General features: G+C 51.6%; 3 protein-coding genes across 3 annotated transcripts; all 3 read right to left on the bottom strand.

Moving 5' to 3' along the window:
- Positions 1-900: 900 nt before the first annotated feature.
- PFICI_06785 (uncharacterized protein) lies at positions 901-3,696 on the bottom strand (the record flags this gene model as incomplete). The annotated part of the gene is made up of 2 exons (XM_007835366.1): positions 901-3,397; positions 3,464-3,696. The coding sequence occupies 2 exons, from the start codon at positions 3,694-3,696 to the stop codon at positions 901-903; spliced, it is 2,730 nt and encodes a 909-aa protein (XP_007833557.1).
- A 3,427-nt stretch (positions 3,697-7,123) lies between these two features.
- On the bottom strand, positions 7,124-9,175 carry PFICI_06786 (uncharacterized protein; the record flags this gene model as incomplete). Its single annotated transcript, XM_007835367.1, has 4 exons — positions 7,124-8,041; positions 8,098-8,198; positions 8,301-8,571; positions 8,708-9,175. 4 exons carry the CDS (start codon positions 9,173-9,175, stop codon positions 7,124-7,126), a joined length of 1,758 nt encoding a protein of 585 aa, XP_007833558.1.
- Positions 9,176-9,945: 770 nt separating this feature from the next.
- PFICI_06787 (uncharacterized protein) lies at positions 9,946-12,147 on the bottom strand (the record flags this gene model as incomplete). The annotated part of the gene is made up of 1 exon (XM_007835368.1): positions 9,946-12,147. The coding sequence occupies one exon, from the start codon at positions 12,145-12,147 to the stop codon at positions 9,946-9,948; it is 2,202 nt and encodes a 733-aa protein (XP_007833559.1).
- Positions 12,148-13,235: the final 1,088 nt, after the last annotated feature.

A 13,235-nucleotide genomic window follows, 5' to 3' on the forward strand; every position in this document is an offset into this window, starting at 1 on the left:
AGGAAAAACTTGACTTCCGAGGCGACTGGTCTGAGCACCTGGGACTGGAGGCTAGCGTGGCTAGAGACACTTTTTATGGGGTCTATGACGTCGGTGCCTGCCAAGACTTGTCGGTTGTACCGACAGCGTTTCTGCCACTGCCAACGAAGACCACTAGTAAGAGGAGCACATGTTGCGAACAAGACTTTGACGTATTGCGCATGACCTTTTGCCTTGGGGAATGTTCAATGTACCTACTATCCCCTTATTACTAGCACGGTATTCGGAGGTCAATACTAGGTTCAATCATTTTTACAGAGGCGTGGCGCTATAGTTAACGATTAAGAATAGAATATTCGCCTCCCACACATGGTGTAATTTTATGGAACTCCAGTTGATGATGGGATATAGACATCAATTGGGAAAATGGGGGCTTGCCAATGGGCTAATAGTACAAGTGTAAAAAGGGAAAAATAAAAAGATAAAGAAAAAGGAAGAAAGTCCTAGTGCTACAGTCAAAGCTCACGTTTCTGTCGCGCAGTGAAGTGTCATGGTTGGGGGTATCTTGGCAATTATTCAAGCCATTGTTTATTCTTCACGGGTCTATTATACTAAATGCACAATCTCGTTTGTGGGGGGAAATCTTTTTCCATGTACAGTGTTCGTAAACCTGCATGTTCCCTGCGCTTCTTCCATTATTTTCAGAAAACTCCGTCTCCTGCCGAACCCATCCTGGAAGAAAACCAAGCCTCCCTAATAGTCGTATTGTAGAATAGAATAAAGCGCGAGCCGCCAAGAGCTGGCTTGGAAAGAAAATAATAGTACAAGGCCAAAGATTGCCTCGCAAATGAACGCCACAATATCCTTGTGATCGTGGCTCATTCTCAAAGTCACATTTGGCAGTTCTCTAGGGCCACTCTCTTAGTAGCCACCATGCCGCCTTGACCTTCCAGTGCCAATGTCGATACGACTCATCTCATCCATGATAGCCCAGTCATCAGGAGAAGCGTTTCCAGCTGGACCAAGTCCACCACTCATCAGTGGAACTTTTGCTGGGATAGGAGGGCCGCTAACATATGTCCCGTTTGGTGAACCATATGCTGGACCATAGTTCTCATAGTCGAACGTACCAGAACGGACCAACGCAGTCGGCGGTGTGCTGTTACGCTGGTGTGATGTTGCCGGGCCCAGCGGGCTCGAGTTGGGTGCTGGTGCTGGCAAGGCTGATACATGGTGGTTTCTCTTCTTTTGCAGTTTGTTTCGACCAGCAGCCACAGGCGGCGATAGCTCGGCCTCGACTGGAGCGTAGGAGGATGGTACAACGGCCATAGACTGGGGTCGAGCCGTGATCCTAATCTGTCGACGACCTGAAGACGGCATGGGCTGTGCTCCTGCCAGAGCTGGCCGCGAACTGGGTGCTGGTTCAGGCTTTTTGGGCTGCTTGGGTTCCGGCTCTGGTGCCCAAGTATCCATGGGGAGGTGATCCGACGGATCGACCTCTCTTCCATCAGCTGTGACAATCTTGCCATACGCATTTGTGTATTCGCCATTTCTGGTTTCCTCCTGCGCTGATACAACTGATGGGTTTAATTCGTCGTACGAATCGGGGCCAAAAGGCACGCCCGATAGCCGCCGTCCTTCCTCCCTGGGCGGAGGGGCTGGGCTCACCGACTTCCTCTTTATCGTGTGGCTTGGATTTGGACTCGGCGAATGTCTACGCGTCTGGGTGTTGGCCACGGGACTTGGGCCATGGGAGTATGATGTGCCATAGCCTCCGGAATCTCTGGGGTGGTGATTATACGGCTGAGGCACATGACTAGCGGGTGGCTCGCTGTGCTGCCTGCCCCTGGTAGGTGTCACAATGGGGGCAGGTTGCGTATAGCGACGCTCGTGACTCCTGCTTTGATCTTCTCGGATGCGAGTTGCAATTTCTTGCGTCAAGGCAGGGTCTACACCAGGAACTAAAGCCGGTGGCACAGACGGCAAGTCGAAATTGCTGGATCGTGGCACCAAGACACCTTCCGACATGCTTCGGTCCGTGTAGGGGTCCACGCTGCCGTCAAATGAGTTGGCGTGCGGAGCCACGGCACGATCATCATAATGATTCATCGAAGCGATTGGCGAGGGCGATGTGGTAAAGTTGTTCATCCCGTAGGGTGACGGTGGGAAATTAGCCGAGGCGGCGCTGCCTCGACCACTCAGGTTCAGTGGTGCAGGACTGGGGACCGCTCCATATGCCATATCAGAGTGCGTTTCCTGGATAGAACTGGGTCGGCGTGCTGCCGGCGGCGTCCATGTTTCTGGCACATCCTCGACTGTCGGCTGCAGAGAACGTGGGTGCGGCTCGTGAACGGCATCATATGAGTGGTGTCGCGGCGGTGACGGATGGTGAGGGTCCTCATATACTAGTTGTTGTTTTGGCATTTCTGGCGCTGAATCATATGGACGGTAAACTGGCCGGCCTGGGTAACTCGAAATGGACGGTGCTGACTGAGGTGAAGGTGCCACCTGCGCAGTGTGCCGATGAGCCTCATTTCGTAGCACGTCGTGTCTCATTTGCATCGAAGGAGTTGACTTGTGTTGCAATGGCACGTTTGCTTCGTGTGACGTTGCACTATTGTTTCTGACTCGATGGGCTGGAGGCGGAGGCGGACGTCCATCGTCTGCTGGTGGTGCGCCGCCTAGCGATCGAGGCCCCAGTACTGCGGGCGGACTCGTTTCATGAACTGGCTGAATATGATGGTGAGAGGCCCGCGGGCCGTGGTCATGTGCTCGCGAATGATGTTCATGGCTGTGTCGGCGGTCATCCTCCAAAGCAATGAACTTTTCGTTGGTATCTACAGATCGGCGGAACTGCGCTTCATCGCGCTGTGACGGCGGTGTCGCAAAACGACCACCGTGGTCTAGAGTGCCGTATTGCTCGGCTGGGGCGAAGCGCGCAGGGGGTGCAGTGTTGTATTCCACAGCTTGCAGAGGAGATTGGGTTGGGATGAAGTTCCCATGAGGCTGTGGTCTTGCGGGTGCTTGGGCAGGCTCCGGCATGGACTTTGCCGAGGGAGATGGCTCTGTAGATCCAGGATTTGACGGTAGAGGTCGCCTCTTGACAGGTGTCCGTGACGAAACGCTGCCTGCATCGAGTTCAGGGCTGGACGCCACAGGCTTCGGCTTCGCAGCAGGCTTCTCTGGCTTTGGCCTGCTGTCATAAAAGGTAGTCTCGATTCTGATTTCTCCAGCGTATTTTCCCTTGCAATTCAGGCTCTGCCACTGATCACTCTGACCTCCACCTGGCAGAATAATGTCTCTTAGATCTATCCATGTCTCTCCGATAAGTTCCGTTTTCTTGTCGTCATGGAACACTGACAGCTTGAGTTGATAGTAATCTGGAGAGTCATGTACAGGAAAACGTAGCTCCTGGTCCCTATAGCGCCGAATAAGTCAATCGAGGGGAATCCTTTTACACTTTGCGCCGAACCTGAGCACTTACCATTTTGGAGTCTGACCACCTCGAACGTCGGTCGTCGTCTTCTGGGCTTCCTTGCCGAGGCGCGCTGCGCAGTATGGGTCCTGCTTTCCAATCGTCTTTCTGTTGGGCAGGTTCTTGGCTCGATCGACAATGAGTACCAATGTGCCTATGATTGGGCCATCTATGCTCATGTCTGAGAAAATTCCCGCTGTGTGCATCCCATTTAATGGGTTGAGCTTAGTTTTGGCGGCCATGGTCTGCGGCTAGGATGCCTGCCTAGCACCCGACTTTATGTTGTATGTTGGCTGATTCCTGACTGCGCCTGCAGATAGTCGAGGGGCGCCGGCCGAAAGCTGTAGTGAAAACAGATATTGGTCGGGCAATTATGTCTGCTGGCTTTTTGTTGATATACGTATATTTGTTTTCAACTCTTGCCAGGACAGGATCAGAGGGCAGCCCAGCTGTATATGAGTGAAGGACGTGCTGTATTGCCGGTGGAGAAGTGAAGACTGCTGTCTAACTGTCTGCCTTGCTGCTGTAATGAAAAGCCCCAAAGAAAGTAAAATGTCGTGGGCGAATAGACTGAAGGCGGAGACAGAGATGACGGATAGGATCGAAGACAAGCAGGTCAATCAATCAATCAAGTCGACCAAGTGTCGTGCAGCACGAATGGAGAAAATCGAGATGCAAACCGGGAGAAGAAGAGAATGGCTTGTTTGCAATTGGTGACTGGTGGTCCAAGGCCTCTGCAACTAATGTATGAACCATGAAAAAGCTCCCGGTGGCTGGTCGCGTCAGGGCTCGGGTTTGTAGCGAAGTGGGAGGCTGGGATGCAGGCAGTGGAACAGGTAAGCTTAGCTTGATATTGGGAGGTGGTGGTGGTGGCCCAGCCAGGCCAGGGTGCTGCGTCTCTCTCTTTCGCGCCCACCCTTCTCAAGTTCTCTACGTAGTGTGCTAGAGTAGGTACATTGCGCCCGCCGAGCCCCTACCTTGGGTACCTACAAACCTAGTGTGATTTGCCAGGGTTGCAAGGTACCCGGCCACTGGCCAGATTCAGCTCGGTCCAGCTACAGGGGTGCTACAAGGGCCTTGTTTAGTGGGGAGATGGGGAATCGATTGCCAATTGCAGAACCGCTTTTCCAGGGGTTTCAGTCTTGCGGCCTTGGAAGCTCTCATCTTTTCTGTTTGCAAGTGGGCCGATGATCTCTGTCCAAAACAATAGAATCTGGTCGGCAATGGGGAATTGACGAGAAAACTCCATGGTCAAGGTGCGGCAATTAGGCCATGGGCAAATGAATCTATTGACGGAGCAGATCTCTCTCTACTAGCCGCTCAGCTGGGTCGCAACCAATTACTTTTCTTTTTCTTCTTCGTTCGTCCCATTACTCTGTACCTCTTGAATACGATCAAGGACCCAGTACAGTCGAGATGGCCTTTACACTACAATTCCCTACTACATTACCTAGCCGAAGCCTACTACTGCCTACATACAGTGCCCGCTTCCACTATTCTACACCAGAGAGGGGCAGCTTACTCTATTCTTTCCGTCATCTCTGGCAACTTACTGGATGCCTGACGCGTATCCATCGGGGCGCAATGCTGAGGGGATCCCATACTTGAGAATTGCTTATGACGTCCTATTCCCGCGCAGCCTCAAGCAATAACCCTGAAGCAGGCTCCCACTTTGGGTCAACGTCTCGGATATGAATTCTGTCGCTACTATACAATAATCCCCACGACAGTGACTCCGCATTTTTGTTGTCCAAACGGTTCTACTGAAAACTCTAATTCCCATTTTTCGTGCCCAAGGCGGCCCCCGGCCGGGTAATGGATGGTCTCTTTTTTTATTTTTCGAAGAAACTTCCATGAATCCACTGATCGCTGGCGGAAGGAACTTTGCAAACCTGTCTCTTGTCAGCTTGTTCGTTGACAGTGAGGCGTGCAAAGACGGGCCCGCGCGGATCGTCGGCGAGGATATTGTCTTTGTTCGCAGTCGATGACTGCAGCCAAGTTCAGATCCGCGTCAGCATTTTACGGTCCTGTTGGCGACCTTGACATCGGCATAGGTTATCTGTCTATCTATCTGTCTGTCAAGTGTCAAGACAAATTTGAGTCAGATAACCACGCGGAGATTGCGCGGGCACGTGGCAGAAACTCACAATTACCCAAAACGTCATTGTCGACCGACTTTCAACGGGGATGCAATCTCGGGCTTTTTGTTGTTGATGTTCCATTTCTAACCTCCGAGCGAGTTGAATCACCTGGAGCGATTCACCTTGGCAACTTACCATGACTTGACCTGTGCTCGGAAGTCGCATGAATGTGCGACAACATCTCTACAGTAGACAGACTATAACGCCCAAAACAATCCGGTATACTGAACTAGGCTAGCTATTCTGTCTAAAAAGTCGGGGACGCTATCGGAAAGAGGTTCTAGACATTGCTGTCATGGCAACTGAGAGTCCGAGGGTCAAGGAGGCGTTTTCCTCGATCTATGTGCTAAACCTGTTTCGGCGCAACCAATTCACATTGAAGCGACCAAGCAAAACTGCTGCTCTTTGTCGATCTTCGTTGCGGCTGTCAGGTACTCTGTATGAACAGCCACAGCCAAGCTCGGAAAACACGTTCTGCTTGCGCGGCAGCTTGGCACAAAAGAAAAAAGAAGACATTGTATTCGCTTGTGCCTGAATCATTGACAGACAGCTGCCGCGCAATCCCTTCCTCCCAAGATGTGCATTCATTGGGGCCAGCGCTAAAGTCGTCCTGTCCTACATTATGTAGGTATACACCATCCCAACTACATTTATCATGCATGGATTTAATCGGTTCCAAATGCCTTTTGCAGTCGTCATGTGGTGTGACTTTGAATGCCTTGTGTGTATAGAAAATGGGCCCCCTTCGCAAAATTGACCAAGCTATACTGACTTGTAATTGCCTCATCGGGTCTCAATTATTACATCGCTGCCTAGGATCGAATTGTGGAGGTAATTATTGTGGTCTCATCCATGAGTTACCATCTTACCATCCAGTTCCCCGTCTCAACACCCCACTCACTGAAACCCGCTTTATAGTACCGCTGTACCACTTTTGCTCCCTACATGACCTACGACGTACATTACCCACACACGGTAAGAATATAGTGGGAAAACTTGGTGGGCTATGTCAGTGACGCACACGGAAGCCTCACCATAGCGGCCGCCATATGCACCCTTTTTTTTTTTGTCTTTTCGTAAATCTCCGACACTGGCGAGGCGGCAACATGCCATTGCAGTGCCGCATCCGGATAATAATGGAGTTCTCGACATGGGATAAGCATGGGTGTTTGGAATGGAAAAGCGAGAATGGAATTTGGCATCTAGAAGAAGGGGGGGGAAACCTCAAGCTCGGATACTGCTTCCGGATGATTATACTAGAAGGGCTGTGCCCAATTGCATTCAAACTCCGCCACGTTTCCGATCTCTCCGCTGACCATGAAAGTCTGCCTGCTCTTCTTCTTCTAGTACTCGAAGAATCTGGTTCTTACTTTGCCCAGACAGAAGATAACTTGGGGAGATGAAAATGAGAGCGCGGTAGTTTCTGGATGCCCTGGAAAGTCACCAACGCCACGCCAAAACCCCGTGTAGTTTTGGTAAAGAAGGCGCCCATACAAATAGATCCAAAAGAGCAGCAGAGCACTTCCATTCAGAGGAAGAAATGTCTGCGGCTCAAGAGGCTATTATCCAAGAGCTTAATTGACAAAGGGCAGGGCGTCCAGGGATCACAATCCGGCAAGCACGATGTGCCGTTCTCGGGCATCACGGCTTTGTCGAGATATTCTCGAATGATACGAAAGATACAGGTACTTGGAGCTGATGCGGCGCAGTGGCCGGCACCCTCGCGAATCACCACGGCGGCAGAGGGGTGTCCCTGGGCCATGTTGACCGCGTTGCGGACCGGTGTCACTGGGTCCAGCCGCGAAGACAGGAATAGTATAGGTGCAGCGGGCTTCCCTTCAACGAGAGATGCATCGGGCTCGGGGGTGGTAAACGGACCGGTGAATCGCCACTTTGGCCGAGTACTCCAACCAGAACAGGCAAGCCGGATCTTGGTCCAGTGTTGACCAAGAGCTTGAGATTGTGATTTGAGCTCGTCGAGGTAAGACTGAAAATAAGCCATGCCATGGTTGGTCTCGTCCTCACCATCGGCGCATTTGATTGCATGAGCAGCGTCTCTACCAGTAAACGGTTTCGGTTCTGACGCGCAATAGTCGTGTAACTTTGGTGACGTCTGGGCCATATCGGCGCGGAGCAGAGTGTAATTTCCTCCAAGCGCATCGCTGAGTAAGTCAGAGAGGTGTCTGGACAAGCTGAGAGGTGCGTAGAGGGTTGGGATGAAGGCAAGCTGGATGTCAGCCCCAGTGATCACTGTGATATCGTGGTTGTCGATGATGGTAATTGGGTTCTGGGTTGTCTGTGTTATAAAGCCATCAACTCTGTTCTTGATATCTTCCCATTTGGTGTCTGAAGACTTTTTCAAGGAGCAGCTGCGATCTTGACTGAAACACCCCCTGTAGAAATCTTCCAAAACTGCATCTGCATCTTGGAGGTTGGTCAACCATGTCTGTAACTTCATTAGGCAATCTACAACAAGTTATTCTTAGGGGTACATTGACTTACACCTTTGACATAGTCATCAGCATCAGCAATACCATCAAGAATCATGCGTCCTACTCGACCTGGATACATTGAGGCAAAGGTGTTGCCTAAAATAGATCCATCTAGCTCATACAAACCCGTTAGTCCCAGAAGTATCGAGAGAGTGCTAGCCAATGAGATTCAAAGGGAAGAGGAATGAGAGATGGTGTTCTGATAGGACTCACAGGAAAACCCCCAATACATAATTCGTGGCACATCCATGGGCTCCAAGACTTTCTCGGTGCCAGCACCAACGTCCATGCCAGCATGAAACTTTGGTGCATGGACCTGATCAAGCATCGCTACCATATCTCTTACTACGCTCGCGGTAGATAGATAGGGGAGAATAGAGCCTTCCTCCATCGTGGCTTGACACATTTGGCCGGCGGCCTTTGCCCCGGCCCATCGGCGCCTGAAAGCGTCGTGGCTGGCATCAAGAGGCCCGATGGCTTCCGCCTACTCGGTAAGTAGGCATTAGCATAAAAGGTTGAGCGAGTATAGGGGAGATACAAAGAGTGCATCGAACGTGACACAGCATCCGTCATGCGGTGAAACTATATATCACGGAAGAGATGGAGTTGAGATGACTGACCTGAATGTCGGCAACGTCGCGGGCCATAATGTCTCCCCTGTAGCAGTCTGCTCCGGGGCTCGTGTGCCCGACCCCGCGCGGGTCCCAGCTGAGGATCTCATACTGGGTGCCAGCAATAACCTGCAAGTCGTGGCCCCTTCGGAGGAGGTGGTCGATCCCAGAACCGCCGGGGCCGCCGGGATTAGTGAAGATGGTTCCGCCGAACATGTGGTTGTCGTCGGAGACCTTGGCCGGCAGCTTCGCGATCGCTAGTACGACATTATGAGGGTTGCTGCTGTTCTGCCAGTCCAACGGCACAATCAGACGAGCGCATTGCAGGTCCTGGTAGCACGGCTTGTAGGAGAGCGTTGAGCTGGGGGTGATGGATTCCCAGTCAAAATCCTCAACGTCGGCTGCAGAGGCTAGGCTGGCGAGCAGGCCGATCACGGTGATGGGCAACAAAAGCTGCCATAGTCGAGAGTCTCCCATTGGTAGACCCATTGGTAGATCAAAGCTAGCCGACAACAAAAGGTTATCGCATAAAGATGATGCAATTGTTATCACAAGATGGGTAGAAGAGTACCTCTTGACGCTGGTTGGAGGGGCTTCAGATTATGGAAAGGATTTGGGGTAGGTAACATTGATCTTAAGTGGTTCCCGACGCAGGTATGTTGCTGCTCAACCATGAATATCTACAAGTATTTTCTATCTGTGTTTGCCCGCCTACTTTGCTTTACCTCTTTCCCCTTGCGCGGCTTTCAAAATAGGAAAGTGTAGGTCATTCCAGTGTATCTGGTGCCTACATTGGTGGCGAAGAGCCTTCCAGGTACATATAGCCTAAGAGGAGAAGGAGAATGCAACAGTGCAACAACGCATCGCTCAAAAGCACTTGGATTAACTAGTTGTACAGAACAACGCTGTCATGGGAAGAGATCCATATCATGTTCAATACCTAGGCAACCTTTCAAGCAGTATTTTTTAAAATGGGCAGTCGCAATTCACAGTTTGGTATCACGAAATGTAAGAAATAAAGTTTATACAACATGAATTGCATAAATACATACAGCAAAGGCCTCCTAACACCAGCCCCTAGGTCCTACATACAAACGACTGGCTTTCGTGGTATCTGCAACGCTTAATCAAATCTGGCATGAACCACTCAATCGACCGTGGCTACCCGACCACCAGAATCATACTTGTCATAACATCGTAAAGTCTGATTACAGCGTCGTTATTCCTCCATCCTTTCCATCATCCCTTTATTCAACTCTTCCTCTGTGGTTACCCATCTTCTCGATCGAAGACATGATACCGCTTCGGCCCCCCATAATCATGCCCGGGCGAGGGAGACCTCCCTGGAGTCCACCACTCTTCGTGCGTTCATGACCAAGTCCACCAATGCGGCTCTCTGTGTGCGACTTCTGAAGCGAGCCGGGAGCGCGAAGTCCCGAGGCCATCGGCCTAGCGAGGCTCTTCCTGGCACTCACAGGCTCGGGCACCTTGCGTGGGCTGGGTGGAGCGGGCTTTTCTTCCTGTTGGATGAAGCTATGCTGCATCGACATCATCTCCTCGGCAAGGGAAACAAGCTCGCCCTTCTCGATGCGCTCCTTCTCCAAGAGCTGGATCAGTTCATTGTTGTCCTGCTTGACACTTTCAATTACGGCGCCGAGTTGCTTCACCTCTGCCTTGAGCTCGGTGATCTGGCCAGATTGGTGAACACTCTGTGTTCTGAGTTCCTGGTTCTCAGAAGCGAGGTTGGGGTCCACCCTGGTAACAGCGGTCTCTTGGGCCTGCTTCAATTTCTCGTTTTCGGTGTCGGCTTCTTCGATCTTAACCTCCAGAGCCTGTACCTTCTTCTCCCAATGGTTAGCATAGCTCTTCTTCAGAGCAGTGACCTTCTTCTCGTGCTTGGACTTGTATAGAGCGTGCAGCTCGCGCGCTACTCTCTCGACAGCGATCTCAACCTCACGAGAACTAGAGTTCTTAATCTCTTTCCCGGTGTCTGCACCTGCATCTGGGCTGACCCTGCCCGCGCGCATTCCGGCGATCTTGGATTCAGCCTCTTGCGCCATGATCTCTGCAGCTTCACGACGCTTTTCGCTCTCGTCGAGCTTCGACTCGAGCTCTTGACGCTCGCGCTGGCCATGGTGGATTTCGGCCTTCACTCTACGAAGCACGTCCTCCATCTCTTGGCAGCGCTTCTCCCAAGTCTGCTTGTCTTCCAGTAATGTCTCCTTTTCAGCCTTGAGTTCGCGTAGCTGCTCCGAGGTCTCGCCAACACGCTTTTCGGCATCTGTGACAGCTGTCTTAAGAGAACTGGCTTCGGCTTCCTTGCCAAGTAGTGAGGCTTTTAGGCTGCTGATTTCGGAGAGAAACTGCGACTTGAGTGTCTCCACCTCACGCGCGGTCACGGTAGGGACACTGCGAGGCGTGGGTAGAGGCGGGATATCAAAATCGAGCAGGTTTCCCTGGTGACGCTGTGGTGTGGCACTCGGGCGGTGGCCGGTAGTCTTGGCCGGGGAAAGTCGAGCTCTCTTCGATGATGAAAAGGTTCCATTTCTAGCAAGTTGATCTGAAAACTCCAAGAGGCTGGTCGTGTTGCCGCCATCTAGCGTTCTTGCTGATCGAGCGGGCGATGGGTCAGGGCGAGCCCGGGCGGCGGCGGCTGGCGTGAGCTCCGCGTTGGCGAACCTGGTTGGGCTGTGACCAATCTTTGCAAACATGGTCATGTTGGGAATTGCTGAGAAGGTGCTAAAAGTGCTGACCATAGACTCATCCGGCCCAGCAATGCTGTCGTCGACATCAATGGGGTGGTCGACGTCCATAGCGTTGATATCGGGTAAATCATCATTCTCCATCATGGTGGACTCGTCCTCGAAGATTTGAATAGCCTTCTTCAAGCCCTCATTTGCTCGCAAGGCATCCTCCAGAGTCATATCTTGTGTCTTGACCATGTGCTTCTCTAGCGAATTCTCGCGTGACATTTCGGGGGCTTTGAGTGGTGACTTCTCTGGCGATCTTTCCGGAGATTTTTCTGGTAACCTCTCAGCATCGAGGGGTTTGGTAGGTGAGGAGCTGCCGGTGGGTCGGATGGGGAAACGGGGTCTACGCGGGCTCTTTGACCGCGAGTCTTGCCTCGAGAGCGATCGGGGTTCGGGGTCCAAGTTCTCGTCTCTTGGGCTGAGCAGAGTCAATGGCGCAATCTCGTTGCCCGACAGGATTCTAGAGTGTCGGATCTTGGACGGCGACGGGTCTTCCTTGGAGGGGCTATCTGTTGTCTTGTCTTGTACTTCGGAAACAAAAGGGGAGCTCTGGTTGGCGCTGGCATCGGCTGGTTCCGTCACGGGAGCGCTTGGTGATGTGGGCGTGCCGTCCATGTCTTCTTGTGCGACGCGACGCGCAGTCGCAGGTGTTGCAATGTTGAGGGCGGTGCTGGGCAAAGGCGATAGCGGTGAAGCCATCATGAGAGTGTTTGTGTTCCTTTTTTATTCCAATATGGTAGCAACGGTAAACCGGTTGCAATTGATGCTGGGGTTGCAGTTTTAAATAGAATCTTCTATAACGGAGCAAGCAAGCGACGGGGCAGTGGTAGGTGGTGGTAGTAGTTTGTGCAAGCAGCCAGTGAGGTTTAAAAGTTTCCGGTCTAGATTGATTGTTTGGGCTGTTGCCGCGACAACAGCCCCATCTTTAGCGCACCTGGCCGACCCTATGCCCCACATTCTTTATTTCCGGTGTCTCGATACTGGTCTAAGAGTCGACAACTTGGTCTCGCCTGGGATCAGCCATGGAAAAGCGATTTGTTCACCATGACATTCTTCCCATCGCCCAGCAACAGCATTGATTTCGAGGCCTCTTCTCTGTTCAATTTGTCATTGAAAAGCAGAAAGCTAGGCGGCAAGGCCGATTTGCGCAGCTCCCGAATGACGTCTCTCAAGGCTCTACCTGGTTGTATTCATCACCTGGGTAAGGGGATGGAGAATCCAGCACTGGTTGGACAATTCCCATTCTAGCAGGAAATTTGGCTTTCCTGGTGCGGAATGTACAATCCTCTTGAAAACTGTATCTCAAGTCACTAACTTAAGTCACATTCGACTCGGAACTCCAATTTTTGTGTTTTCCGACTGTCTGGTCACTGGTGTTCAGTACAAGAAGTGGAGCATCAACAGACATGCCATGGAGTTTAGCGTCGAGGTTCCATAGCAACAGTGTCTGTCTGAAAGTCTCCCAAGAAAGTAGATACCTATAATACTGCTCTTTCTCGGCTCTGGAATAAGCCACCAGCCATTCATTCTTTCCCCAATATGTGATTAGCGGTAGGTGATGTCTCTTTCACGTCTCGCATAGGACTTAGCAAGGAATTCCAATCTACTTGCCCCTCGTCGCTCACTACACAACCACGGCACTTGTAGATGCATCCATATGTTGAGCATTGCGCCAGCCAAATGTTTTAGGCAAATTGACTCGCATAGACCCAAAAGGGCGTGGTGGGACCATGTGAACGCACGTCGACCGGTTGAAGTTTGTATCTCAAAGAGTTCAATGTTGTTCG

The sequence above is a fragment of the Pestalotiopsis fici genome (genome assembly GCF_000516985.1).
Source record: "Pestalotiopsis fici W106-1 unplaced genomic scaffold PFICI_Scf_4, whole genome shotgun sequence".
In the NCBI taxonomy this organism is placed as follows: Eukaryota; Fungi; Ascomycota; class Sordariomycetes; order Amphisphaeriales; family Sporocadaceae; genus Pestalotiopsis; species Pestalotiopsis fici.